Source organism: Myotis yumanensis, unplaced genomic scaffold (genome assembly GCF_028538775.1).
Source record: "Myotis yumanensis isolate MYYU_CA2020_CCGP unplaced genomic scaffold, mMyoYum1.0.hap1 SCAF_3, whole genome shotgun sequence".
In the NCBI taxonomy this organism is placed as follows: domain Eukaryota; kingdom Metazoa; phylum Chordata; class Mammalia; order Chiroptera; family Vespertilionidae; genus Myotis; species Myotis yumanensis.
Genome location: NW_027223754.1, coordinates 198,488,225 through 198,515,234, shown reverse-complemented (window position 1 = coordinate 198,515,234; position 27,010 = coordinate 198,488,225). Strand labels below are relative to the sequence as shown.

Genomic DNA, 27,010 nt, shown 5'->3' with positions numbered 1-27,010 from the left:
TAAAAGTAGTAAGAAATCAGACTATAATAAGCCAAAGACGGATTTCAGGCATGAGGTGAGATGACCAATCATTAACGAGAGTGAATGATACACTAGGGATGAAAGTAAGGAATATGGCAAGACTAAAGAGAAGACCAATATGTATTTCAGTAAAGAGGAGGTGGAGAGAGAGAATACAAAGCAAGAACACCAAGAGAAAAGACACTAGGAAATAGGGACAAAGAAGGTAGGAAAGAGATGGTGAGTGGACGGGGTGCTAGTTAAGTGGATGCTTACTTTATAATTACATATTAAATTTCATTATGTCCTTTAATATATTATATATCAAAATTTTTAAAGAGGGAGAAATTGCTGAATTAAGAAAACAGCTGTAAGGAAGGAGAAGAAAGGAAAAATTAAGAAACGAGTATGAGTTAGAATTAGGAAAACTTACTGGCCAATTAAAGGGAAGGGACAAAACTAGGAATCCCATCAGGTGTCTAATTTCAGAGTCTAGGTGGAGAGTGAAACCATTTACCAAGGCAGGACTTAAAGGAGGCAACTGTGTTTTGTGGGAGGAAGAACTCAATTTTGGATATATTGAATTTGAGTTGCCTTAATAACTTTCCTATGGAGATATCTAATAGGTTTTCAAATATGTGGGCCAAAAACTTAGGAAAAACTTCTTGACTGAAGATCAAAATTCAGACACCATGACCTTATAAGCAGTGCAGTAATTAAGACTGTGAGCTTGAAAATGGTAACCCAAGGAGACCTAAGAAGAATATCATGACAGCAACAGAAGGTTAAGGACAGATAATTTGAATGAGTTTGTAAAACAACATTTTGAATTATTAGTAATAACCTTTTAACATATAAAAAACCTACAGTCTAAATATCTTTTCTTAAACTGATAGCTTTTCAGATTTTCACTTAATTAATGAATAGAGAAATAAGCATATGTTTTCCAAAGATAAAGTTATAAATGACAGGAATATTTATTCATATAAGCCATTTCCCCTTGTACACCACAAGAATTCACTTGAATTCTTCCCCTCCTAAATCTCAGCCAAAATAAGATTTGAGACAGCTTCAGTATGATCCCAAGATTATACCTTTCTACCATCTGGCTCAGCCATCACTTGGCTTTTAGTAGAACCAGTAGGTGAATCTGTTGTATTACTACATTTTACATGCACCTGGAGAAAGGTGGGTTGAGTATTATAGTACCTGATGGCAGGTAGTTTAAAGGAACTGGCAATTCTTTCAGTTCTGCCTACTCATAAACTCTAGACATAGCAATAATACAGTAGTTAAAATTATATACATGCTAAAAAATGTCCTGAATTTTCAAGTAACACAGGTACAAAAAGAGTCTCTTAATTCGCAAATAAGAAAATACTGAAAAGTAGAACTTGCATTTTTATTAGAAATATTGTAATGCAAATAAAACGGTTACTGTGATTATATCTGATGATGAAATGATGTTTAGTAACTGTTCGTCTCATGGCACCTAGCAGAGACTAGAGTCACTGGACTTTCAATAAGCACAAAATATTACACACTGACTACAAAGAACAATAAAATGAATACAAATGAGCTCAGAATAGTTTTTGTTCCTTGAAGAGGTACCATGGTCTAAGATTTCTTTCTATGTAAATGTCTAAAAAATTTCACCCTGGCCAGTGTGGCTCAATTGGTTGAAGGATTGTCCCATACACCAAAAGGTGGTGGGTTCAATTCCTGGTCAGGGCACATACCCAAGTTGCAGGTTCGGTCCCTGGTCTTGGAGAGGACGGAAGGCAACCAACCGATGTTTCTCTCGTACATCGATGTTCTCTCTCTCTCTCCCCCTCTTCCTCTCTCTAAAATCATTAAAATTAGATAATAAAAATTAAAAATAAAAGACTACCACTTCTATAGTTACTTAAATAGTTAAGCATTCATAAATGAAATTTTATAATTTGAAATAAGAATTACATTAACATGACATACTTTTGGTAAAATGCTTCATAAAATTTGGGGAAATTTTTTGTACCTATACTCCCATATGCAGCACTATCTGTTTATACCTAAAGTAAAATGATCCTGAGAAACATTCTTGAAATACATGTTTTTTTTTTCCTGTGGGAGCACTCAGAGATTAGTATAAGTTTTAAAAAGATACTTAATAATTTAATGAGATGTTTTTTAAAAATGGCTACTACCATTCTTTGGCCTATACAGAGGTCATGCTTAATCTTACTCATAAAACAAAGATTATACCAGCTGAGTACAATCATTCTCTGTACAACCACAGAAAGTATCTAATATTATCATTTGAGCTAGGACAGATTACTTACAGAAGACAAACCCGATTTTAAGAAACAAATAAAAATCACTAAAGAGACTTAGCAATGTATTATGAAGTACACATTCATTCAACATATCACTGAGTACCTACCTAGTAGAAAGCACCATGTTAGTTAGATACAGTAGGAGAAAGAAGTAAAACATTGCTTCCATCACTGCTTACAAACTTAAGACCATTGTGCCATAAAGTTTTAAAAGCGACATGAGAGATTATAAGGAAACATATGCTTAAATATCAAATTTGTAATGTGAACAATAAGAAAGATCTGAGGAGAGATTATATCCAACTCTTTTGAAGGTACTTCCAGCCCATGTACCTGGTTTAGTTTTTACTACAGGAAATCAATCAGATTGTTTAAATTATTGTAATTTGTTTTTTAATGTAGAAGCACTGGAGTTGCAGAGTCTTCAGCTAGAAAAGGCAGAAAGGAATAACTGGGTAGGAAATTTGACTAAGTGACCTAAGGTCACTTCCTTGGGTCTACAGTTCTTTCTTGATTTAAGAACATATAAAATCTGAAATATGTGGTAGTATAGTATGTGAAAACTGGCATTCATAAAATACTGAAGTGTTGTCTAAGACAATGGTTTTCAAACTCTACTGAACATCTAATAACATCTAATGACTGAGTATCTTGTTAAACCATATAGATGCTTATGTAGTATCTCAAACCTTTCGAATCAGAATCCATAAATGTGCAGTCAGGGCATTTGTATTCTGAGCAGCTCCCCCAGGTGATTCTGATGTGCAGTGTGAGAATTAAGTGTTATATGATTAAGTACACAACCTTCAGTGGCAAGAAAGCCTGAGTTCAAATGCCAGTTCTTTTTTTAAAAAATATATTTGTATTGATTCCAGAGAAGGGAGAGGGAGAGATAGAAACATCAATGATGAGAGAGAATCACTGACTGGCTGCCTCCTGCATGCCCCCTACTGGGGATTGAGCCTGCAACCTGAGCATGTGCCCTTGACCGGAGTGGAACCTGGGACCCTTCAGTAGACAGGCTGATGCTCTATCCACTGAGCCAAACCAGCTAGGGCCAAATCCCAGTTCTAATACTTAATACACTGTGACCACCAACTAACCTTCCTAACACTATTTCTAACCTTCTTTTTTTAAAAAGGGGGGAAATATCACCCATTCTTCAAGTGATTTCTCTAGGGTTAAAGATGATGAGGCATGTAAAATGTTTAGTACAATTCTTGGAATATTTAGGAAGCATTCAATGAATTCATTCATTTAACAAACATTTATTAAGCACTTACACAGTATCAGAAGATGTGGGACATGTCATTAAATTATTAAGTATTAATAAATATGGCAACTCTGTAATGGTGTTATGAGAACACATAATTAGAAGAATCTATCCTAATCAGGAAAGTCTTCCTGAAGTGAGCTGCATGATGAGTAGGCATTAACTGGATGAAAAGGAAAGGAAATGCATTTCCAAGCAGAGGAAGCTTCATCACCAAAAGCCATGTACCTGAAGCAGAACAGAGTGACTAGGGAAGAAAGGAATGCCAGAACGCTCTGTGGAGATGAGGTTGGAAAGTCAATCAGGGGACCGAAACAGGCAGTTAAGAACTTTAGTTCCTTTTATAAACAATGAAGTCACTGAAGGAGACATATTGGAGACAATATGATAAGATCTGTATTTTTAAAATGTCACTCAGTCTGGGGTAGAAACCTAGAAGGAGGCACAGTAAATGCAGCTAGACCATAATTAGGTGGCTAGTGATACTTCAGATGAGAGATGATCGTGGCTGGAACTAGTGGCGAAGACGAAGACAGACGAGATATTCAAGAAGCACAATCAACAGGACTTAATGAGAGATTGATAATGAGGCACAAGAAAGAGGAAGCTATCACACTTCTCCTATAGAACAGAAAACTAGAGGCCTGTTGCAGGACATTCATGCACTGGGGGGGGCAGGGGGGGTCCCCTCAGCCCAGCCGGCCTGCACCTTTCACAGTCTGGGAGCCCTCGGGAGAGCCGGGAGCGGGCCTAAGCCATCAGTCGGACATCCTTAGCAGCTGCCACGGAGGCCTGCCGCTGTGCTTGCCAGCCATCAGCCCATCGGCCCAGCTTGTGGCTGAGCGCGCTCGTTGAGCATCTGCCCCCTGGTGGTCAGTGTGCATCATAGCGACCAGTCATTCTTCAGATGGGTCAATTTGCATATTACCCTTTTATTATATAGGATGATAGATGATGAAGCCAGTCACTGGAGTTAAACACAATAAAAGGGCCTATTTTTTTTGGGGGGGGGGAAATCATGAGTTTCAAACATGTGAGCATGACTAGTTATTCACAATAATAGGGTTATTTGCACAGAAATGTATGGAAGTACAATGTGCTTGTATTTATTTTATTGGTTGTTTGTGGATCTTAGAGACAAAAAAAATAAGTTTCTGAGGCTTCTGCATGTGTGTAAAGTGGATCTGAAAGAATTAAGGTCCTTACCTTTCTTAGGTTCCTTTCTTTTACATACTCCCCCAAAAGCATCTTTTTAAATCTATTTTATTGATTTTTTTACAGAGAAGAAGGGAGAGGGATAGAGAGTTAAAAACATCGATCAGCTGCCTCCTGCACACTCCCTACTGGGGATGTGCCCACAATCAAGGTACATGCCCTTGACCAGAATCGAACCTGGGACCCTTGAGTCCGCAGGCCGACGCTCTATCCACTGAGCCAAACCAGTTAAGGCCAAAAGCGTCTTTTAAGAGTACAGTTTAGCCGAAACCGGTTTGGCTCAGTGGATAGAGCGTCGGCCTGCGGACTGAGAGGTCCCAGGTTCGATTCCGGTCAAGGGCATGTACCTGGGTTGTGGGCACGTATCCAGTAGGAGATGTGCAGGAGGCAGCTGATCAATGTTTCTCTCTCACTGATGTTTCTGACTCTCTGTCTCTCTCCCTTCCTCTCTGTAAAAGGTCAATAAAATATATTTAAAAAAAAAAAAAAAGAGTACAGTTTAATAGTGACAAGAATTTTACCTATACTCAGCTGATAAATCATTTTTAAATTAAAAAAAAAATTAATATTCATACTAAAGAATAAGACAGGAAGCCAAACAAAAGCACCTGCCAAGTTCGAAACGTAGCTTCAAGCACCTGACTTTCAAACCATTACCAGAGCAGGAGGGGATTTTACAGGGACAGGCTGTTAAAACTATGTTAATTTTCCAGAATGGAGAGGCACTGTGAATCCAATTTGTAAAACAAATCATCACACAGACAATACCTGAATTTGATTTACAAAAAAAAAAAATTTAAAAAAATAGCCTGCAACTTACAAAAAAAAAACAGCTTGCAATTTACAACTGTAAGTCACTACCGCCTTTACTTTAAGTCGCTTGTCTGGAGACTCGTGAAAACTGTTACAGGAGCTGACTTGACAGCACTGGTCGCCGTAATTACTAACCATAGATACGTATTCATTCGTATCCACGAAGTTTTTGCAAGCTTTATCGGTCTCAACCGTCCTCCATCCTTTCTGTCCCGCTGAGAAAAACTCGAGTGGATGGGGATTTTCAGTCTGAACAAAACACCTGCCCCACCCACCTCAAGCACAATAACCTTCCGTTCCAGAACGAGAGCCACTGTCAGGACGCCGGGCGCTGGGGCTCTGGGGGGTGACCCAGGGTATCGGAGGCGGACCCCAGGGCCGAGGGGAGCTGTCTCACTCAGTCCCAGAGGAGAGTCCAATTTCCCAAAAGGGAACCCAGAGTTCGCCGACGGAAACCCGAGCTCCCGAGCCGGAGCCGGGAGCTCTCCCGGCGGCAGACGGCTCCAGCCGCCGTCTCCCGGCGCTTCCAGGCCTCGTCCGGGGGCTCGGGCCTCTCGGACCCGCTCCCCGAGCTCGACTGCGCGCGGGCGCCCACCGCCCGGCCAGCCCGGCCCTCGGCCCGCAGGCCGTCACCTAGCAACAGTCGCCAGCACCGGGGGTCTGGGGAGGCCTAGCCCGGACGCGGGTCCTCCCCCATTTCCCTCTCGCGGTCCTTGGAAGAACAAGCGGAGCGCGGCCGGTGAGGGAGGTCACTCGGTGCCCGGGGGGCGGTCACTCACCTCTCCCCCTCTTCTCCCGGGAGGGGCGGTGCGGGACTCGTCTCCCCAGCCCTGACGAGCGCCTCCAGGTTGCTCCGGCTTGGCTTCGGCGGAAGCAGCCGGCTCACTCCATAGCCTCCTCCACCCGCGCGGCCTCACTGGCTGGAGCCGGAGGAGGGAAGGGGGAGGGGAGGGGAGGGACCGGGGAGAAAGTAAGGGAGAGGGAAGGAGACCCAGAGACCAGCCGGCCAGGGCATGACGTCACTTCCCGCTGGTTCGGAAGGGGCGGGGCGGGGGCTACCTTGGTCTCCGCCCCCGAGGATCAGGTGGGGGCGGGGCTTCGGGCCGGGGGCGGGGCCGGCGCGCGAGCGAATGGCGGTTCTTTTGACTCCGCGGTTTCGCAGCCTGGGCAGCCGGAGCGAGCTTCCCGGCCCAGGGCGGACCGGATAGAGTTTTGTAAGCCGTAGAAGTGGCTTCTGCCGGAAAAGGAGGACAGGTAACCCAACCGAATATTAGGATCTGGGGGCGGGCGGCTCAGTGGAGCGGTGGGTTTGGCCCTGGCACCTCAGGTTTCTGGGGTCCCCCCTTCCTGGGCCCGCCCCTTCCCTGGCCCCGTCCCTTCCCTGTGCACCTGCCCTCTCTGGTCTGGACCAAGTAAGATCCGTGATTGGGCTTTCCGAACGACTCTCTTTGGGAAGTCCAGGAAAGCAGTGATTTTCAAACTTTAATATGCACACGAGTCATTTGGGGATTTTGTTGAAACGCAGTCTGTGGATTCAGGAATAGCCTGGTAATCTGCGTTTCTTGTAAATGCCCAGATGCCAATGCTGTTGGTTCACAGGCTACACTTAGAACTACAAGGGGTTGAAGTATGAGATGGCAAGTTTCTTGAGCACAAGTTCCTATTTCTTCTAGCCCACTTGTTTAATGAAGGTTAATGGCAGATGGTCCATTGGAAAATATCATTGTCTCCACCACTCATAGACCTTTAACCTGCTCCACCCCACTCCAGCCCTACCCCATCCATCACGCCCAGACAAACTTGGTGCAATCTTAGTAAATATTTTATAGTTTACACTAGAGGCCCGATGCACAAAAATTTGGGCAAGCATAGGCCTACCTTCCCCCCAGGTGGCACCAGCTTCCCTCCGGCACTGGCTTCCCTCCGGCATCCAGGACCCAGGCTGATTCCTTCGCCCGGCTTTGTCAGGAAGGACTCCGGAATGATGTCTGGAAGACGTCCAGTCTAATTAGCATATTACCCTTTTATAATTATAGATAAGATTGGAGGAGTAGAAACTTAACAATGGCAGCAGATATGCCATTAAAAAAGCGTAAGGTTGTCCTAGCCAGTTTCTCAGTGATTAGAGCATCAGCCCAGGGACTGAAGGATCATGAGCGTGTACCTCATTTGCAGGCTCCATCCAGATCATGGGGGAGGCAACCAGTCCATGTGTCTCTCTCTCTCCCCGCCTCCCTTCCACTCAATCTAAAATCAATGGAAAAAATACCCTGGATCAGGGGGAGCAGAAGAATACCCTTGCGTGAGGATTAACAACAACAAAAAAGCATAAGGTTGCCCTGGCCTGGTGGTTCAGTTGGTTGGAGCATTATCCCGGTACACCAGAAGATTGTAGGTTCCATTCCCAGTCAGGGCACACACGTAAGTTGTGGGTTCCATCACCAGTCTGGGCAAATATAGGAGGCAACCGTTCAATGTTTCTTTCTCTCCTTCCTCTCTCTCTCTCCCTTTCTTTCTCTCTAAAGTCAATAAAATCATATCCTCAGGTGAGGATTTAAAAAAAGCATAGGTGTCAAAACTGAAAAACTTAAATATTTTAATAATTTTTGTGTAATTTAAGTATGTGTTTGGGTTTTTTGTTTTAATTTTCAGGATGTTCTGGTCTTTTCAAGCTACTCAGCTATGGGATGGTATTATTCACTCCCATCAGACTCAAGTGGAAGTAAAAAGGAGGAGGCATCATTTATGAACATACAAAGACTGTTTTACTGGTTCTGATGCTGTTGATGTAGTATTAAGTCATCTTATGCAAAATATGTGCCTAAGTAGTAATGATCTCTCTCATGTTAAAGGAGTTCGTCTTTGCCAAGTTCTAATGAACCATAAGATAGTTCAACCAGTAGGAGTGAAGCTATTCAAAAATGAGAAAGAATTGGAATTTGAAGATTCAAAAAATAGACTCTATAGGTTTCTAGGCAATAAATCATCTTATTTTTTTGCGAAAGAAAAAACAATGCTGAGAATGGATTAACAGATAAAATAAATGCAAAGGAATCTTTAAAGTTAGTGTTAATCGAAATACTGTATTGTATTTAGATTATGGCAGAACAGTTGTCATTGAGCTAAAATTGAATATTATGCTTTCAGTTTTTTTCAGAAGTCAATAAAAGAAATAACCATGTAAAAATTCAGCATTTCAGCATTTGCTCTAAAACTGTGGTGGAGGACATTAACACAAATTTTGCAGAATTTATACCAGGAAAAACTTTATATCCAATGATGAATTGTTTCCTAATTTTGAAAAATGACTTACCCAAAGTAAAAAAAAAAAAAGGCAAGGTTTCTGGAAACTGTGAAAAATTTTCTATCATAGCAACAGTTTCACCTTATAATTATTATTTATAATATATTCTTCTCTTTATTTACAACCCTAATCTGTCCTCTTTTGGTGATATTCTACTATCTAATAACTAGAGGCCCAGTGCACGAATTCATGCACGGGTGGGGTCCAGCCGGCCTGGCCCCAGTCAGGGCGGATCAGGGCCGGCCGGGCCTGTCAAGAAAAGGAGATGGCGGGAGGTTGGCTGGCTGGCCTGCCCCTGATGGGGGCCCTATCAGGGCCAGGCCGGCTGGGGGGAGGGGCCACAGGCCAATCAGGGTGGTGGGGGCTGATTGGGGGTGGGGCTGGCCATGGGGAGGGGCTATGGGCAGTGGGCCAGCTGGCCACGCCCCAGAATGGGGTGGGGGGCCAATTGGAGGCCCGTGGCCTGTGGGAGGGGCCATGGGTGGTTGGCAGGCCGGCCCTGCCCCTGATTGGAGTGGGGGAGCAATAGGGGGCAGAGCTGGCTGTGGGGAGGGGCTGCTGGCCAGCTGGGGTGGTGGGGGCCCATCTGGGGCGGGGCTAGCCAAGGGGAGGAGCTGCAGGAGGTTGGCCAGCTGATGCTGCCCCCTATTAGGGTGGGGAGTGCAATCAGGGGTGGGGCCGGCTGGGGGGAGGGGCCACAGGAGATTGGCCAGCTGGCCCCACCCCACCCCCCCCATTGGGTTGGTTCACTGGCTGCAGTGGGCATCATAGCAACAGGTCATTCTGGTCGTTACAGTGTTCAGGTGGCTGGCTTTTATATATACAGACTTTATTACTTGTGTCTTTTATTGTAAGCTGCCTGAGATCTTTTTTGGAACTAGGGAATATATGCGTAAGTTTAATAAATTGTTATTTGAAAATTTGGTCCTGTATATAATGGGAAAATTCACATATTATTTCTTAACAGACCAGAAGATGAAATAATTTCAAATCCTCTAGCACAGAAATTGATGAGAAAAGAATTAAGGAACTTATTCATGCAAAGAGTGGGAATCTGGCTTTACTTCCAAATATAACAGTTGACAAACCTGTTCTCCTGCTTTCAAAAGAAGGTAATTTGTTTTCATTATTTTTTTCAGAGGTTTGTAAGGAAAAACTGACTTTTAAAAAAATAGACTTTCTTTTTTAGATCAGTTTTAGGTTCACAGAAAAACTGAGCAGAGTATATAGAGAGTTCCCATATATTCCTGCCCCACAGGCACACAGCCTTCCTAAACTGTCAACATCCTGCACCAAAATGGTTGTTATAATCCATGGACCTATAGTGATAGATCAATGTCAAGCTCATAGTTTACATTAATGTTCACTCTTGGTGGTGTGTATTCTAGGGGCTTTAACAAATGTATAATGACATGTATCTACCATTATAGTATCATACAGAATAGTTTCACTGCCCTAAAAATCCTCTCTGCTTCACCTATCCATCCCTCCCTTCCCCCTAACCCCTGGCAACCACTGATCCTTTTACTGTCTCCAAGAACTGACTTTTCAGATATAATAAAAGTAGTGTGTTTGGCGTATTGACTCACTATTCACTTCCCTGTAAAAGTTTCCTTCTACATAGCAATTACGTCAAACAAGACAAGTGAGGCAACTTAGATCCAATAACATTTAGTTTATTTTTTGCAACCATGATCAGATTAACTGGAGGTGCTATATTCTACACTACCAGTCCTTATTCTTTTTAATCCAATACCATCTTCTAATGAGTGTATCTTCTGTCCATTGTGTAAGCCCCTCCTAAGCATCTCCCTGCCATTTGCCTTTCAAAACAAACTAGCTAAGCTACCTCTTGCTTTACTCCTCTTGACTAGATACTTCATTTACTTGTGGTTTTCTCCTTATTATGTCACTAACAGTGGAAAGAAGAGCCCCATACCCAGGGCAATTAAGAGGAATGCGTACACAATTCATTAATGGTTACACCCTTTATGCATTTGGTCAAACCATGAGAGAAGCAGGACAAGCATTGTTTGCACCCTAAAGGAGCAAAGGCTATCAACAAGTTAGAAAAAGTGTGATAAGGGAAATACAGGGTGCCCAAAGAAAGGGTGTGTATGTTCCCCCATGTCCCGCGTGGTTTAGGGTTCAGGATCTGGAAGAGGGGCCGCACGCAAATGAAAGAGACAGGAAATAATTTAGAAATATTGGGGGCAACTAAAGGGGAAGGACTTCCACTGGTGCCCAGGCCTCACCAGCCTTTTATTCAATTTTGGATACACATCTAGCTCTTAGGCAGGTAATTGCGGTAACAGGCAGACTATCTTAAAGGTCAGTAAATATTAGTAGAATTTACTCTGAGACTATTTGGTCAGGAAATAACTTGAGCCCCCATTGTCTGGACTAGACAATCGGAGCATAACTCTGGCCCTTGCCATGGGTTCAAGGTTCACCAGCATTCCAGGATCCTTGTTTGTACTTCTCTGCTAGTGAAGAGAATGGGTGGCTTCCTGCAAAGGGGTGTAAAGCAAGCATGTCAAGAGTGAGAAGAGAAGAGGGACTAGGAGAGATCTGAGGAAGACTAATATTTAGAGGATAGGCGGAAGAAGAGGAACCAACAGAACTATAGTTTTTATGTATTACAAATGAACAAATAACTTGTCCCATCAATTTCCCTTGAGGACACAGGGTACCTCTAGAAATTCCTAACTAAAAATGAATGTAATTAATCCATAAAGATGCTGACAAAAATAATTCCCACTTGTTGGACCTTTCTCTGTGCTAAGCAATTTGTTATACGTTTTATATTTGTTGCCTGTAACAATGGGGTAACAGACTTGGAGGGATAAGTAAATAAGACACAGTAGGGAAGGAAAGCTGGTATTCTTATGTACATTTTGTTAAATGTTTTATTTTTTATATGTGTTATATATGCATGTAATGTAAAACATTCAAAGAATCCTATAGGTTTTTTTACCAAAAATAGCAGTTCCCTACCCTTTTCCCCACCCATTGCCCTTTCCCCATGACAACCATTTACAACATATTTTCCATATCTCTAAATAACATGCTTATATTGCTATGTCATGATTTTTCAGTTTTGGGTACTGAAATGATTGTTCATTTTTCCACAGAGGAAATTAGGGTTTTAGGCCTCTTCCTTACCTCTGTCTCCCAAATACTTTAAATAATACATATGCTTTTATACTATTTTTTTGTGTAATATACTGTTGGGGAAATAAAGAGAAGGAAGGAAAGATGGAAGGATAAAGGGAAGAGGGATGAAGGAAAGATTCTTGAGGATTATCAAGAATTCATAGAGGCCCTAGCCAGTCTGGCTCAGCAGATAGAGCGTCAGCCTGAAGACTGAAGGGTCCTGGGTTTGATTCTGGTCAAGGGCACATGCTTAGGTTGCGGGCTCGACCCCCAGTAGGGGGTGTGCAGGAGGCAGGTGATCAATGATTATCTCTCATCATTGATGTTTATCTCTCTCCCCCTCTCCCTTCCTCTCTGAAATCAATAAAAAAAATTTTTTTTTTAAATATTTCAGCCCTGGCCGGTTTGGCTCAGTGGATAGAGCGTCAGCCTGCCTACTCAAGGGTCCCAGGTTCAACTCCGGTCAAGGGCATGTACCTTGGTTGCAGGCACATCTCCAGTGGGGAGTGTGCGGGAGGAAGCTGATCGATGTTTCTCTCTCATCGATGTTTCTGGCTCTCTATCCCTCTCCCTTCCTCTCTGTAAAAAATCAATAAAATATATTAAAAAAATATTTCATAGGATATATTTCTTAGGAACCTCATGCAAAGAAAATAGCCAAGAAACACTGTTATGGCTTTGAACTTTGATCTGTGCTATTTTCTCTCATTTTTTACACACAAATGCACACACACACATGCACACACACACACACACACACACATTCCAAGTTGGTATGTAACACTGTGTGGGAATGTATAAGATAAAAGCACTAAATAAGAAGTCAAAACAAGGACATAGTATTAAGGGAACTTATAATAACTTGGGAGTCGGTAAGTTGGCAGATGAGGTTAAGGGGGAATTAAAGGCCTTTCAAAGGCATCATTGTAGGAAGGAAGGAGTGAAAGGATCCTACATTTCTTGTCTTGTTGGGGTGGAGAGAGAAGAAAGGGAAGACAGTGTGTGGTAGGATAAACAGTGCATCTTGTATGGGGAAATATTTGGTATCTTATTTTCAAATAATAATATTACAACCAAATGCATCTAATTATTGTAGTGGGAAAACAGAGGGAAACTACTGATGAAATGGAGCAGTACAGATGAATTCATGAAGTTAGAAATAAATAATGAAAAGGTAGCCAAAAATATTTTGACTCCTTGAAAATAAAGGTATAAATGTCCGGCTGTTGTGGCTCAGTGATTGAGCATCAACAACCGATGAACCAAGAGGTCAAAGTTGGATTCCTGGTCAGGGCACATACCCAGGTTTTGGGCTCAATCCCCAGTAGGAGTTGTGCAGGAGGCAGGGGCAGCCAATCAGTGATTCTCTCTCATCGTTGATGTTCCTATCCCTCACTCCCTCTCCCTTCCTCTCTCTGAAATCAATTTAAGAATTTTTTGTCTAAAAAAAAGAAGAAAGAAAATAAAGGTATGGAAAGGTATGGTGGTATTTGGTGAGGAAACAAGCTATTCCCTCTTATTCTCTCCTTCATTCATCCTGCAAAATTTATTGAAATGATTCTCTGAAAAATAGTTTCTTCCTTGATTTAGTTAAATATAAAATAGGTATGATGATGTTTTATCTAACAGTGCTTTAGGTAATTAAATGGAAATGTTAACCATTGATTTATTTTCTTTTGTATTTTTCCTTCAGGATTGACAACTGGCTTAATGCAGCAATTGAATGCGTGGAGTATTTCCCTGACCAATTCATCGTTTCAGTTAGTCAGCAGTTCGTGCAAAACAGAAATGAAGAGACAAGGCTGAATAAACAGAAGAAGATACTCTTTGATGTCATAGTAAAATATTATAATCAAGAGAGATATTGCCTGTTAACTGATGAGTATTTTGATATTCGTTCAGGAATTATTGAACTTTTAGGTAAGAAATGATGTTTAAACTTTAATTTTTTGCATAATAAAACTTTTTTTCAGGAAGGCAAATATCTCTACTCTTGCAGGAGGGTGCCTACGCACATGGTCTGGGAGCACCCACATGCTGAGTGGGCAGTCCACTTGGCTTTTTAATCCTGACGCATGTGACCTGTCCCTTACTCTTGATTGGAGCTTAGGCTCACAGTCTTTTGCGATTGGCTAGCATAATAAAACTTTTTAAAGGTACAAACTGAAGAAATGTTATATATTATATGAGTGTAACATTTTAATATTTTCTTCTGTGGTGTCAGGGTACTGCATGGAGTCTTTTTTCACTTCACTAATGTTGCCTGCCATGTAAATTGTACCATCCAATATAACTAACTATAGAACATTATATCAACGGTAATTACATCACAGGGACATTCTAAGAAACATATTTTGATAATACAGGATTAGAAAACTGGTATTTAGTGACCTTTTAGCAAAATAAAAATTGAGTGATATAGTATCACAACTTTTTTAGCTATATAGGTGGCCATATAATTCCATGTTGAAAACAAAATACTGTTTGATAATGGTAGATGTAATTACACAGGTGTTTGGCATATATAGAATTATATAGATAATTTCCTGTGTGTTTTAAATATTTCATAACAAAAATTTCTAAGTGGTGAAAAAAAGAATCCACAAGCCAAATACGTACAGCATCATAGCATTTTAATTGGCTACTAAATTCTATAATCTCCATTTTTTGTCCCATGCTTTGTCATCTTGGTAATCCATGTAACAGAAAATGAGAAAAGAACAGAAGCACTGGAGGCAACACAATTCTATCTAAGATTGTTATTGCCCAACATTAGAGAAGAATTAGGACGGCTACTTACTTTTATGGCTATCGCATCAGAGCCTAATGCCTGCAAGTTACAAAAACAGGCAACAAAATATTACAATAACAATTTTCGGCTATTATTTTTAAAAACTGTTCAGACAGACAACAATGTGGTGATTGCTGGGGGGAGAAGGGAGAGAGGTGATGGGGGAGGGTAAAGGAAAGATAAATGGTCATGGAGGGAGGCGATGGAGACTAGACTGGGTGGTAAACACAGAACAGTGTACAGATGATGTGTTGTGGAATTGTGCGCCTGAAACATGTATAACTTTGTTAACCAATGTCATCCCAATAAATTCAATAAAAAGGAAAGAAAAACTGTTCGAGCTAATGTAATCTTTCTGTTTACAGTATGATAACAAAACGGTTGTCCTGAAAACTCTTGCCAAAGCAGTTTTTCAAACCAAATCATTATCAAAAGTACAGGCAGAATAGCTCATCTGGTTTCTACTGGAATATCACTCTGAGCTCTTCAAGGTATCTCTGGCATTTTGCCTGGGCACATTTAGTGCCAAGCTATTTCTGTTCAGCAAAAAGGCAAGTAATTCACTTAATAAATAATCTATTAAGTGCCTGTATTGTGCAAAGTTTGAAGGAATGCTGTCTTCCCCTACCCACTAAAGAGAAGGAAGCAGACTTAATGTCAATATTTGAAAAATATATTAATTCCTTCAACCCATTTCTGGTGCATTACTATGTGCCAGGCACGGTTTTATTTAGGCATTTAGAATACATCAGCAAACAAAACACACAGATGTAGATCCTTGAGGAGCTTATATCCAGGTGAGCATGACAGACAATAAAATAATACACACAATCATCAAGTCAATTCATATAGTTTGATAGGGGGCAATAAATGCAATAGAAAAAGAGCAGGTTCAGAGGATTTATGGGTGCCAGAGTGGGGATGACTGGGAACTTACAGTATTAAACAGGGTGGCCAAGATTGGGCTCAATGAGAGAGTAAAATTTCAGCAAAGACTGAAAGAGAGTCAACCAAATGGCTGTGGGGGTGGGAGTCATGGTTTGGGGGAGAGAGAATGGGTCCTAGAGCAGAGGCCTTGGGGGTGACCCAACCCATTTTTGAGTGCTGAAGTGGTGAGCAGAGTGGAAGGTAGTAGGAAATGAGGTCAGAGATGTGGGGGCCCTTGTAGGCCATCGGTGAGACTTTGCTCCTCCTTGGAATAAAATGGGGAAACACTGGAGGGTTTGAGCAAAACAGTGGTCTGATATGACTGACATTTATAAAGATAGATGTGTCTTTTGTGTTGAGAATAGATTGTTGAGGGGCAAGGGTAAAAGCAGGAACACCTTTAGGAAGCTGTTGTAATAATCTAGGCAAGAGATATAGTGACTTGAAACAGAGGGGTAGCAATAGAATTAGTAAAATGTCATATTTACAAAATACATCAAGAAAATGATTAAGTGATTGTTTTGTAGCCTCGCTACTATATTTTAGTACTGACTGGTACTTTTAGTGGTATTTCTCCAAAGCCTGTACAAAAAAATTGTTTCCTTCCCTTTTTTTTTTTGCTTAAAAAATTTGTCTCATGTCATAAGAAATAAATATTGGTTTAAATTTTGTAGTTCTGTCAATTTTAACTGAAGTTTCTTTTTCATTATTTCAGAGAAAAAGGTGGTAATTAGAATATACAAGTAGCAGTCCCCATATTATGAATTTTGAATGAAATATATTCTGGAAACTCATTTGTAAGTCAGTTGTTATGTTCTATACATAGTTGTTTTTGTTTTTATAAAAATCCCATGTAATAAAAGGCTAATATGCAAATCGACCAAACGGTGGAATGACCGGTCGCTATGATACACACTGACTACCAGGGGGCAGACGCTCAACACAGGAACTGCCCCTTGGTGGTCAGTGCTCTCCCACAGGGGGAGCGCCGCTCAGCCAGAAACCTGAGCCGGGCTAAGGGCTAGTGAGCTCAGCAGTGCAGCGGCAGTGGCAGTAGCCTCTCCCACCTCCGTGGCAGCACTAAGGACCCCTCAGGGGATGTCTGCCAGCTGGCTTAGGCCCATTCCCCTGCAAGAGGGTGCAGTCTGGGCTGAGGGACACCCCCTGCCCCCAGTGCATGAATGTCATGCACTGAGCCTCTAGTATATAATAAATGGCCTGGCTGGTATGGCTCAGGGGTTGAGCGTTGACCTATGAACCAGGAGATCATGTTTAATTCCGGTCAGTGCACATGCCCAGGTTGTGATTCCCAACAGGGCGTGTGCAGGAGGCAGCGGATCAATGATTCTGTCATCATTGATGTTTCTCTCCCTGTCTCTTCCTTTCTGAAATCAATAAAAATATTATATATTTCATATATATATATATATGATAAATGGAGGTTGGGGAGCCCAGGTTACATAAATGTTTAATTCTACAGTCACTAAATCAAAACTCATGTCTATAGTTTACTTGTAAATTGAGTCCCAGATTTCAACTAGGAATTTAGAAAGAACATTTCCTCTCCCTCTTCCTTAGCACTTAGCCTCTCCCCTTTCTTTTTTCTCATCCTGCCTCCTCCCCTGGGTAAATGAATTCTCTTTCCTACATACAGGCAAGAAATTAGAAAGGACTTTTTCATTTTATGACCTTCCCTTCACGTCAGCGTGAGCAGTGTTATAACGAAACATACTGGCTTAAATTTCGCAGCAGGCCACAAAGGAGAAAAGGAATTGACGTGGGCTGAAGGAAGTGCGAATGTGGGATTCAGGAAGCAGGGAGAAGCCCTCTCATGACTGCTCTCTGGAGATTAGGGCAGAAGGTATTTCAGGGAGGCTGAGATGGCAGCATTTATAATGGAGGCTCTCAAACGTGCCAAGTTTTTTCCTGTTACGGAGCTTTTTCTATGCTGTCTACTATCTGTCTGGAACATTTTTCTCCCAAATCTTCTATGGCTCACTCCTTCCCATCTCTTCAGGCCTCTGCTTACAATGTTACTCTCAGCAGAAGCCCTTCTCAAGTAGGATGGCTACCCATTGACTTCACTCTAGCTTGTTACCCTGCTTCATGCTTACTCAATGGCACTAACACTACTTGAAAATAGATGATGTATTTGCTGATTTTTTATTTTTTTGTGGTTTTGTTTACTTATTTATTTATTTGCAGGGGTTTCTTTTTTAATTGTCTTTCTCTTCCATGAGACTGTAAGCTCCAAGAGTTCAGAAACTTGATCTGTTTGTCACCTAGAACATAGCAATCACTCACTAAATTTTTACAGAATGACAGAATGAATTAATGGAGACAGCTTCATGACTTGAAATTGGCAAGAGTATAGAAGCTAATGTAAAGGCAGCCTGGGGTGCAAGATGAAGAAGCTGTGTAGACAGGAGGTTCAGCATTGGTGGGTGTAGGGATGCCCTCTGTAGCAATATTAGCTGAGAGATACATGTTGTGGTCTGGGACTACCTTTGTGTACCCAAAACCTGGAAAAGGAGCATTTATCCATTTTAAGATGATAATGTTTTCATGTATTTTAGAGCTACTATTTACATACTTACCATGTAATTACAATGTAAGATTATTTAGATCAGGGCTACTTTAGAACCATAATTTTTTACAGAACATTACACTAATGACTGCTTAACCTAGTTTCAGATGTAGTTCACACATGAAAGTAGACAATTGTAAGAATTCTAAAAAAATTTCAAGAATTCATACTTTTTATAATTCAGAGGTCTGCTGCCCACCACTTCTCCACAGCTGGAATGTTTTCCCCGACTCATTGGTCAAAACCATTACGTTTTTATCTATGTTTCTGGATAGGAAAAAAAAAATCATCTATACTAATAATAGGGTAACATGCAAATTGGTCGGGACTCCATCACAGTAACGACCAGTCAGCAGGCTGCGTGTGCAGCAGGCACGGGTGGGCAGGGACTTGCAGCATCAGGGACAAGGGTGGGGCCGCGGCAGAGAGGCCTCTCCACCGTGGCCCTGGCCGAGGGTCCACAGGTGCACAGAGAGGCCCCTATGCCATGGCCCAGCCTGGGGATCCGCAGGCCTCCCCAGGCTCCAGCCTACCTTTGTGGGGCAATCCATCGAGGAGCCCCAGGTGGGTGGGCAGGGCCTACCTCTTTGGGGCAATGGATCACGGGGCTCCCATACTGTGACAGGGCACAGGCCAGGCTGGGGGACCCCCACACTCCCCCAAAGTGCATGAATTTTGTGCACCGGGCCACTAGTATTAAATATTTGAAAATCCCTTTTTATGCAGACACGAGTTACTTTATTGGACCTGGTTAGTAAGAAACTGAAGAAACTTTTGCATGGAAAAGATCCAGATGCCGTATCAGGTATTGATTCAGACTTGTTCCTTTTTTATCAATGATAGTTATAGCCAAGTAAGTTGGGTGGGCCCGAGTATGTAATACAAATATAATGTTATACACGGTGGTTACATTCAGGCTACTTGTTAATAACTCCAGAGCAAGTTCTCTAGTTTTTCTTTTGGAAGCTCTTTGGTTAACTTTCTTCTAAAAAGGTGAAAATTTTCTCTCATTCTGCTCCCAAGTCTCACCTCCCCTTCAGCATATCACCCACTGCAGCTTTCATGCTCCTGCCCTCTCTGTTGTCTTTTTCTGACTCTGAGTCTTCCTATTGTTTTTCATTCTCTCTCCCCCTCCCTCCTCTCTTTTAGGAAATGACCTAATTTTACAGAGGAGTAGCCTGGCCAGCAGTTGAATAGGCTCCAAGATTTTTTTCACTCAGTGTCCTCTGGCAGTCCAGCTGATTCCCTAATTTAGGATTTCTTTAAACTAAAAAATAGTTTTAGTGCAAATTTCCAAAGATTGTCATGTGAGAGACAAAATAGCATAATTGCCATAAGTGGGTTATCAGGGCCAAATTGCCTGGGCAAGTCATTTAACCTCTTTATGCCTCAGCTTCCTCGCCTATGAAATGGGAAAAATAATAGCAACTACTTCATCGTTTTATAACTACTTCATAGGGTAGTTATAAAATACTTAATATTTAAATTAATAATCTATTATAAACTATAAATATTGAATACTGCTAATGTTTAATATTAGTTGACACTAATGTTGAGCCTACTATGTGTCAGGCACTAACATGGATTTATGAAATTATTTATTCTATACAATAATCTATGTAGGTATTATTATCCCATTTTTATAAATAATTGAAGCTTAGAGAGGTTAAGTAACTTGGCCAACTAGAAAAGTAGTTAACATTTTTTTCTTTTAAAAGATGGTTTCTAAGGCATTACTAATTTTTAGAAAAAAACATTCATGGAGTAGGGCATACATTTATTTGCCTGAGTTACTGGGATTTCTCAGCTAATTTCTCAGCTATTTTCTCTCATGTCCTTCTTTGAACACAGGGCATATGTCAACAGATATGTTACCACCTGTATTCTATCTGTTTTGATGCAATTAAACAATGATGCTAAGTATTCTGAACCTAACATCAGGAATCTTTTCAGATTCATTTGATCTCATCTAACTTCAAAACAAACCTCATTTGGCTGCCATTACTATATTAGCTTTTCACATTCAATTCTTCATTGCTTTTGGCTTTTGAGGAAAATGGAGGAATTGTAGGCATTTTAATATCTATTTCCATTCAACATTCATTCAACAATATGCTTTAAAGGGAGATAATGAATATAAGTGCTTAGCACAGTGCCAAGTGCTATAGGCACTTGGAAAGTAAAGAGGTATCTGATATTTTTCCCTAAATAGCTTAACTATTTTGTCTCTTCTTGAAGTTTATCCCTCATTCAGTAAAATTGTCACACTATATCAATATGCAACTAAATGAATTTTTAAAAAACCATCTGTATGTTCTATGATGTATGCTCTTTTCCCCATATTTGAGTTTCTTACCAAGTAATTGATTACTTGAAATTCATCTGTTGATGTAAAATGCTCCTGATATCAAATATTTATCCATTCAATTATTCACCAAAGATTTCTTTTTAATATTTACTACATGTCAGACTTGTATAAGCACCAAAAAATACTAAAATGTGTAAGATAATGCCTATGCTTGCAATAAGCTCATGTTCCAATGCTCTAAGTGACTAGCACATAGACGTTTAATAGATATTTGGTGAAAAAAATTTAAAAAAATAGATATTTGGTGAATAAATTAAGTCAGTGGAAGAATTCATATATGAGAGAGACAACCATTATAAAGCAATCTATCTATATATCCTATCTAATAAAAGAGAAACATGGTAATTAGCCGTACCTCTGCTACCCTTCCCATTGGCTAATCAGGGTGATATGCAAATTAACTGCCAGCCAAGATGGCGGCCAACAGCCAGGCAGCTTGAAGCGAACAGGAGGCTTGCTTGCTTCAGTGACGGAGGAAGCCAACGTTCTCCACCTGCCACTGCCAGCCTCTGAGCTTGCAGTTTGAAACATTGTTACAAATATAGAAGCTAAACAAAACCCCAGAAACCTGCTTTCAGCCAGCCGGGATCTCAGAGCTGGAGTTGAAACAGTGTTTCGATTATAGAACCCAAACAAACCAGATACCTGCTTTCAGCAGCCGAGGCCTCAGAACTGGAGCCAAGCCTCAGAGCTAAAGCTGGCCCAGAATTTAAAAAAAGAAAAAAAAGGAGCAGTTGGAGGCTTCAGTCACCTGCCAGCCTGAAAACAGCCCTCGGCCCCTCACCCAGACTGGCCAGGCACCCCAGTGGGGACCCCCACCCTGAAGGGGGTGTGACCAGCTGCAAACAGCCATCAGCCCCTCACCCAGGCTGGCCAGGCACCCAAGCGGGACCCCCACCCTGATCTAGGACACCCTTCAGGCAAACCATCCAGCCCCCACCCGTGTACCAGGCCTCTATCCTACATAGTAAAAGGGTAATATGCCTCCCAGCGCTGGGATCAGCAGAGCCGCGAGGCCTCCCGGCACCGGGATCAGCGGACAGGGGTCAGCGCCCAAACCCCCTGATCACCCTGCGGCTCTGTGTGTGACAGGGTGCAGCGCCCCAACCCCTCCTCCCCCCTCCACAGGCCCAGCTCTGTGTATGACGAGGTACAGCCATAACCTCCCCATCGGCCCTGCCCTGAGTGTGACAGGGTGCAGCACCCCAACCCCCTGATCCGCCCTGCTCTGTGTGTGACAGGGGGCGGTGCCCCAACTCCCCTATCGGCCCTACTCTGTGAGTGACAGGGGGCAGCGCCCCAACCCCCTGATTGGCCCTGCTCTGTGCGTGACAGGGGGTGGTGCCGCAACCTCCCCATCAACCCTGCCTTGAGTGTGACAGGGGGCGGCGCCCCAACCCCCCAATCGGCCCTACCCTGAGTGTGACTGAGGGTGGCATCAGCCCTGCTCTGTGCATGACAGGGGGCGGCGCCCCAACTCCCCAATCAGCCCTGCTCTGAGCCCGACCAGGGGCTGCACCTAGGGATTGGGCCTGCCCTCTGCCACCCAGGAGCAGGCCTAAGCCAGCAGGTCATTATCTCCTGAGGGTTCCCAGACTGCGAGAGGGCACAGGCCGAGCTGAGGGACCTCCCCTACCCCCCTGAGTGCACAAATTTTTGTGCACCAGGCCTCTAGTATATATATAAAAGGCTAATATGCAAAGTGTCCCCTCGGGAGTTCAACAGGGAGAACAGTTTGATCACTCGTTATGACGTGCACTGACCATCAGGGGGCAGCGTGGAACATGGCAGGCAACCAGCAGTGGTGGTGGGGTGCTGATGGAGTGAGGGAAGGAGGAGGCAGGGAGGTGAGGGTGGGAGGGCTGCATGGTGGAGGTGTGTGGGTGGCAAGGGAAGGTGGGGAACCTGATCGGCCCTGATCGGCAGCCAGGCCTAGGGACCCTACCCGTACACAAATTTTGTGCACTGGGCCTCTAGACATAATATAATAGGGATATGTTTGAGCCAGAGGAGTTATGGAAGGCTGGAGGAGGAGAATTTACCTGATCTCTTTTGAGGGGATCAGGCTAGGCTTGTGGAAGTGACAATGCCTACTAGGAATCTTAAAGAATTAGTAAATATGAGCTAAACCAAAAAAGCAATGAAGGATATTCTGGACAGAAGGAACACTGTGAGCAAAAATAAGTAAGTGCTAGAAACTGCAGCAAGGGGTTGCCAAGAATTGAAACTAGAGTAACAGGCAGATGTCAGATTATGAAGGGCCTTATTTAGCAACCATGGAATTCACTAGGCATTTGGGAGACGTCGAACGTTATTTTTAAGAAAGTGATATGGCTAGATTGGTATTTTAGATAGAGCAGGCATAGCTGCAGGTTGGAGAAAAGTTGGCCAGGGGCACTGGAGGCAGGGTTCTTAATTAGGAGGCTAGAGTGCTCCAAGTGAGAAATGAGGTAGGCCTGTACTGTGGCAGAGGCAAGGGGGATGAAGAGGAGGGATCAGGTTTGAGAGATATAGGTGACTCACAGATGACTCTCAAGTTTCCAGGTGGGGTGACTGCCACAGATTCAGATAGAAAAACAGGAAAAGGAACACATTTAGGGAGATGATTAAATCCGTTTTGGTCTTTTGATACATGTGGGACATATTGGTCAAGATTTTCAGCAGGGAAGCTAGATGTGCAATTTTGAAGCCCAGGGAAGAAATAGGAGCTAAAATTAAATATCTGGGAGCATGTGAAAATTGAGGCTGTTTGGAGTATATTGAGTAAAATAAGAGATCCAAGGATAAAACATTAAGGGACACTAATGGTCAAGGGTAAGTTAATAGGAATCTATCAATGAGACAGAAATGAAATGTTAGGAGGGGAGTTAGGTGAAGTTGTACTCATTAAGCCAAGGAAATTCATGATTTTAAGAAGGATTGCATTTTAAGGTGGTGATTTTAAGGTGGTGGAAGGTTAGGACTGCCACATATGGAGCCAATGAATAAGAGCTGAGCTAGTAACTTGTATTTTTAAATAGACTTGTATGCTTTTCTCTTGCTAATCTGTCTTTGTCAGTTTACTTTTCAGGCCCAGCCAGGGGCCCAAAGAGGAAAACATTTTTTCTACCCAACACTTCCAATTCATCAGCCATGCCACTTAAATTCCTTATATTCCTCTAGATAGAAACTGGGGGAGTAGTTCCTCACTGCTTCTTATACTGCATGGGGTTTTTTTGGAGATCAAATAAAATAATGAATGTAAAATAAAAGTGTTTTTGCTAAATATAGAGCACTTGTGAGGATTCAGTGTTATTACTCTGAAGCAAAATATGAGTATATTGAGCTTTCCACACCCCGCCTTTCCCATCTCCCTCCTCCTTCCCCCACCCGCAAGGCACCTTACCTTTACCCTTCTCTCTCCTAAGCTCCAAGGGCCCTTCTTTGGCCTCTGTAACTTGTTTCCTGAGCCCATTTCTTCTACCACTCACTTCTCCTACCTCTACGACTTTCTAAATAAACTTTCTCTTATTAAAAAAAAATTGAGTATAGCAAGTACAATTATCTACTATATTTTAGGGGAAAAATAAGTCTAGAATAAAGCCAGTTTGAGTAAATACATTTTTTTTTGTTACTGTTTTTTTGTTTTGTTTTGTTTTTAACTTGCTTCTCCTATTGTCCTTTTTTTTTTTTTTTTTTTAAGGCTTCACATTTTGCCAACGCCTGACATACAAGGAATTTGAAAAACACAAGGAAAGGACAACTCAGTTTCTTCACCAGTTGGCTCTTGAGATTACTAGTAACCCCCGCATCTCTTTGAAACAAAGATAGAAATTTAGGAGTTTCAAAAACATCATCTGGAAGCTTTGCATTAACATTTCTGTGGCAGAAAACTACAATTTGTAAATGTAAACAAATCTCGGGGATTTCCTCAAACTACCACACTGACACCTCAGGGACAGACTAGCCTCCAAGCATTGTAAATGTAATCGTGCTTAAAATGTCAAGGAAGGTGGTCAAAAGGTACAAACTTCCAGTTATAAAGTAAATGAGTCCTGGGATGTAATGTACAGCATGGCGACTATAATTAATAATACTTAATTATATAGTTGAAAGTTGCAAAGAGAAATCTTTTTTTAAAATGTTAGAGAAGTTTTTAATTTTAAAAGGGAATATAAATTAAGTTCATGTATGCTGATGTACTTAATTATCATGCTGCTGAAGTCATGTGTTAAATGTGCTACTAGGGATCTGGTACATATACTATCTTTAGGTTGGTTTTCCCACAGAAAAGGAACATTTCATACCTGATTTTCTAACTTTGATTTTCTAACTCAAAGAAATAAATGTTGAGACAAAACTCTTCTCACATATAATTAATATACATAATATTCAAGATTGAAAAACATGCACTTTCCTTAGCATATATAACTTTTAAGCTATCCCCTTGGGCTGCTATTACTTAAACACTGAATCATCTAAAAAGTGTAAGACTAAGAAAGAAGATTTTAAAAGCCATAAATTTAAAATTTGTGAATATCTAAAACCATGATTTTGCATTTTCTACTTCTTCTTTAGTCTATAGAATATTTTATGGCTTTCTTCTTTCCTCTCTCCTTCCCTCTTTTTATTCCTCCCTCCCTTCCTCTTAATTGGAGGGAGGTACCTAAGGAAAGTTTCCTTTTTATTGTTCTGTGTAAGTCTGGTGGGGGATTCCTCCTTATTACTATGAATGGCTGGAAGTGTATATTACCATGCCATTGGATCTGATGATTAGAAGATTATATATAACCTTAAGTAAGTATCTTCCCTCTGAGCCTCAGTTTTGTTTTTTACTCTCTAGAACAGCGATTCTCAACCTGTGGGTCGAGACCCCTTTGGGGGTCAAACGACCCTTTCACAGGGGTTGCCCAAGACCATTGGAAAGCACATATGTAATTACATACTGTTTTGTGATTAATCACTATGCTTTAATTATGTTCAATTTGTAACAATGAAATTGGGGGTTACCACAACATGAGGAACTGTATTAAAGGGTCACGGCATTAGGAAGGTTGAGAACCACTGCGTCTAGAATAAAAATGCACATGCAGAGGTTGCATTTATAAGACTGGACCAGAAATATCAGAAGCACGAGGGAGAGCATGTGGTATGGTAGACAATAAGAGAATGGGCTCTGGAATCAGAGACCTGGATTTACTAGTGACCTATTTGGGTTCAGAAGGGAAAATTTTAGCAAGTAAATGACTTTGATTAAGGCAAAATCCAATTTAGAAATAGAATTACTAGAAGTTAGAGTTGCTCAGCAATGCTTGAAATGCTTTAAATTATTATTTAAATTGAATGACATTTCCTGTAACATTTCCTAATGAAGCTTATTTTCATCAACATATATACTACTATTCGATTAATCTTGTTTACAAAAAGGAATTGTCTTCTACTGAATGATTTTTGTAAGTTGAGGCATTAATTCCTAGAGAAAATACTAACCAAGAGGTGCCACTCCACCTAGTGACAGCTCCATAAATTACAGTTATTAGGCTTAAATAGAATTCCCAATTTGAGAGACTCGTTATATGCAAAGTATTTTTTTCCCTGTATAAATAAAATCCAGCTCCCGTCACTGTAAAGCTTACCTCCTGATAGAATATCCAATAAATTACCATGGGAATTCACAGCCTGATTCATAAGAATGCTTAAATTTCTTATATTATTCACATTATTAGCTACTATCCAGGTAAGTAAAAGATTTTCTAACTCAAAGAAATAAATGTTGCCCTGGCCGGTTTGGCTCAGTGGATGGAGCATCGGCCTGCGGACTGAGGGGTCCCAGGTTCGGTTCCGGTCAGGGGCATGTGCCTTGCTTGTGGGCACATCCCCGGTGGGGGCTGTGCAGGAGGCGGCTGATCGATGTTTCTCTCTCATTGATGTTTCTAACTCTCTGTCCCTCTCCCTTCCTCTCTGTAGAAATCAATAAAATATATTTTTTTTAAAAAAAAGAAATAAATGTTGAGACAAAACACTTCTCACATATAATTTATATACATAATATTCAAGATTGAAAACGATTCTTGAGATCCTTTTTTTTTCTGGAAATCTTTCCTCCCTGTACTCTCCACAAGTGAATTTTGGGGTGCTTTTACTATGCAACTGCTTGCGTGCTAGAAAGATTTTTGAACATAAAAGCCAGGTGTTGTAGCTGCAACTCTGTCCCTTAACAACTCTGACATCAATGACACTATGAGGCAACTCTTTGTTGCCCAAATGATTCCCTCACAGGAG

At 41.6% G+C, this 27,010-nt stretch overlaps 2 protein-coding genes across 2 annotated transcripts in view; one reads left to right on the top strand and one right to left on the bottom strand.

The window, feature by feature from the left end:
* Positions 1 to 6,590, bottom strand: part of SCYL2 (SCY1 like pseudokinase 2) — a 56,206-nt gene extending 49,616 nt beyond the window's left edge. Inside the window, exon 1 of the mRNA XM_070410894.1 lies at positions 6,396 to 6,590. The gene's annotated coding sequence lies outside the window, so the exon portion shown is untranslated. The remainder of the gene's footprint in view (positions 1 to 6,395) is intronic.
* Positions 6,591 to 6,629: 39 nt separating this feature from the next.
* On the top strand, positions 6,630 to 24,694 carry DEPDC4 (DEP domain containing 4). The gene is given in 14 exon segments (XM_070408836.1): positions 6,630 to 6,870; positions 8,269 to 8,277; positions 8,280 to 8,606; positions 8,609 to 8,678; positions 9,888 to 9,919; positions 9,922 to 10,032; positions 10,530 to 10,565; positions 11,411 to 11,462; positions 13,770 to 13,996; positions 14,783 to 14,925; positions 15,233 to 15,358; positions 19,108 to 19,186; positions 24,432 to 24,563; positions 24,566 to 24,694. Coding segments are annotated over 14 exon segments (1,623 nt in total). The 3' UTR covers positions 24,604 to 24,694.
* Positions 24,695 to 27,010: the final 2,316 nt, after the last annotated feature.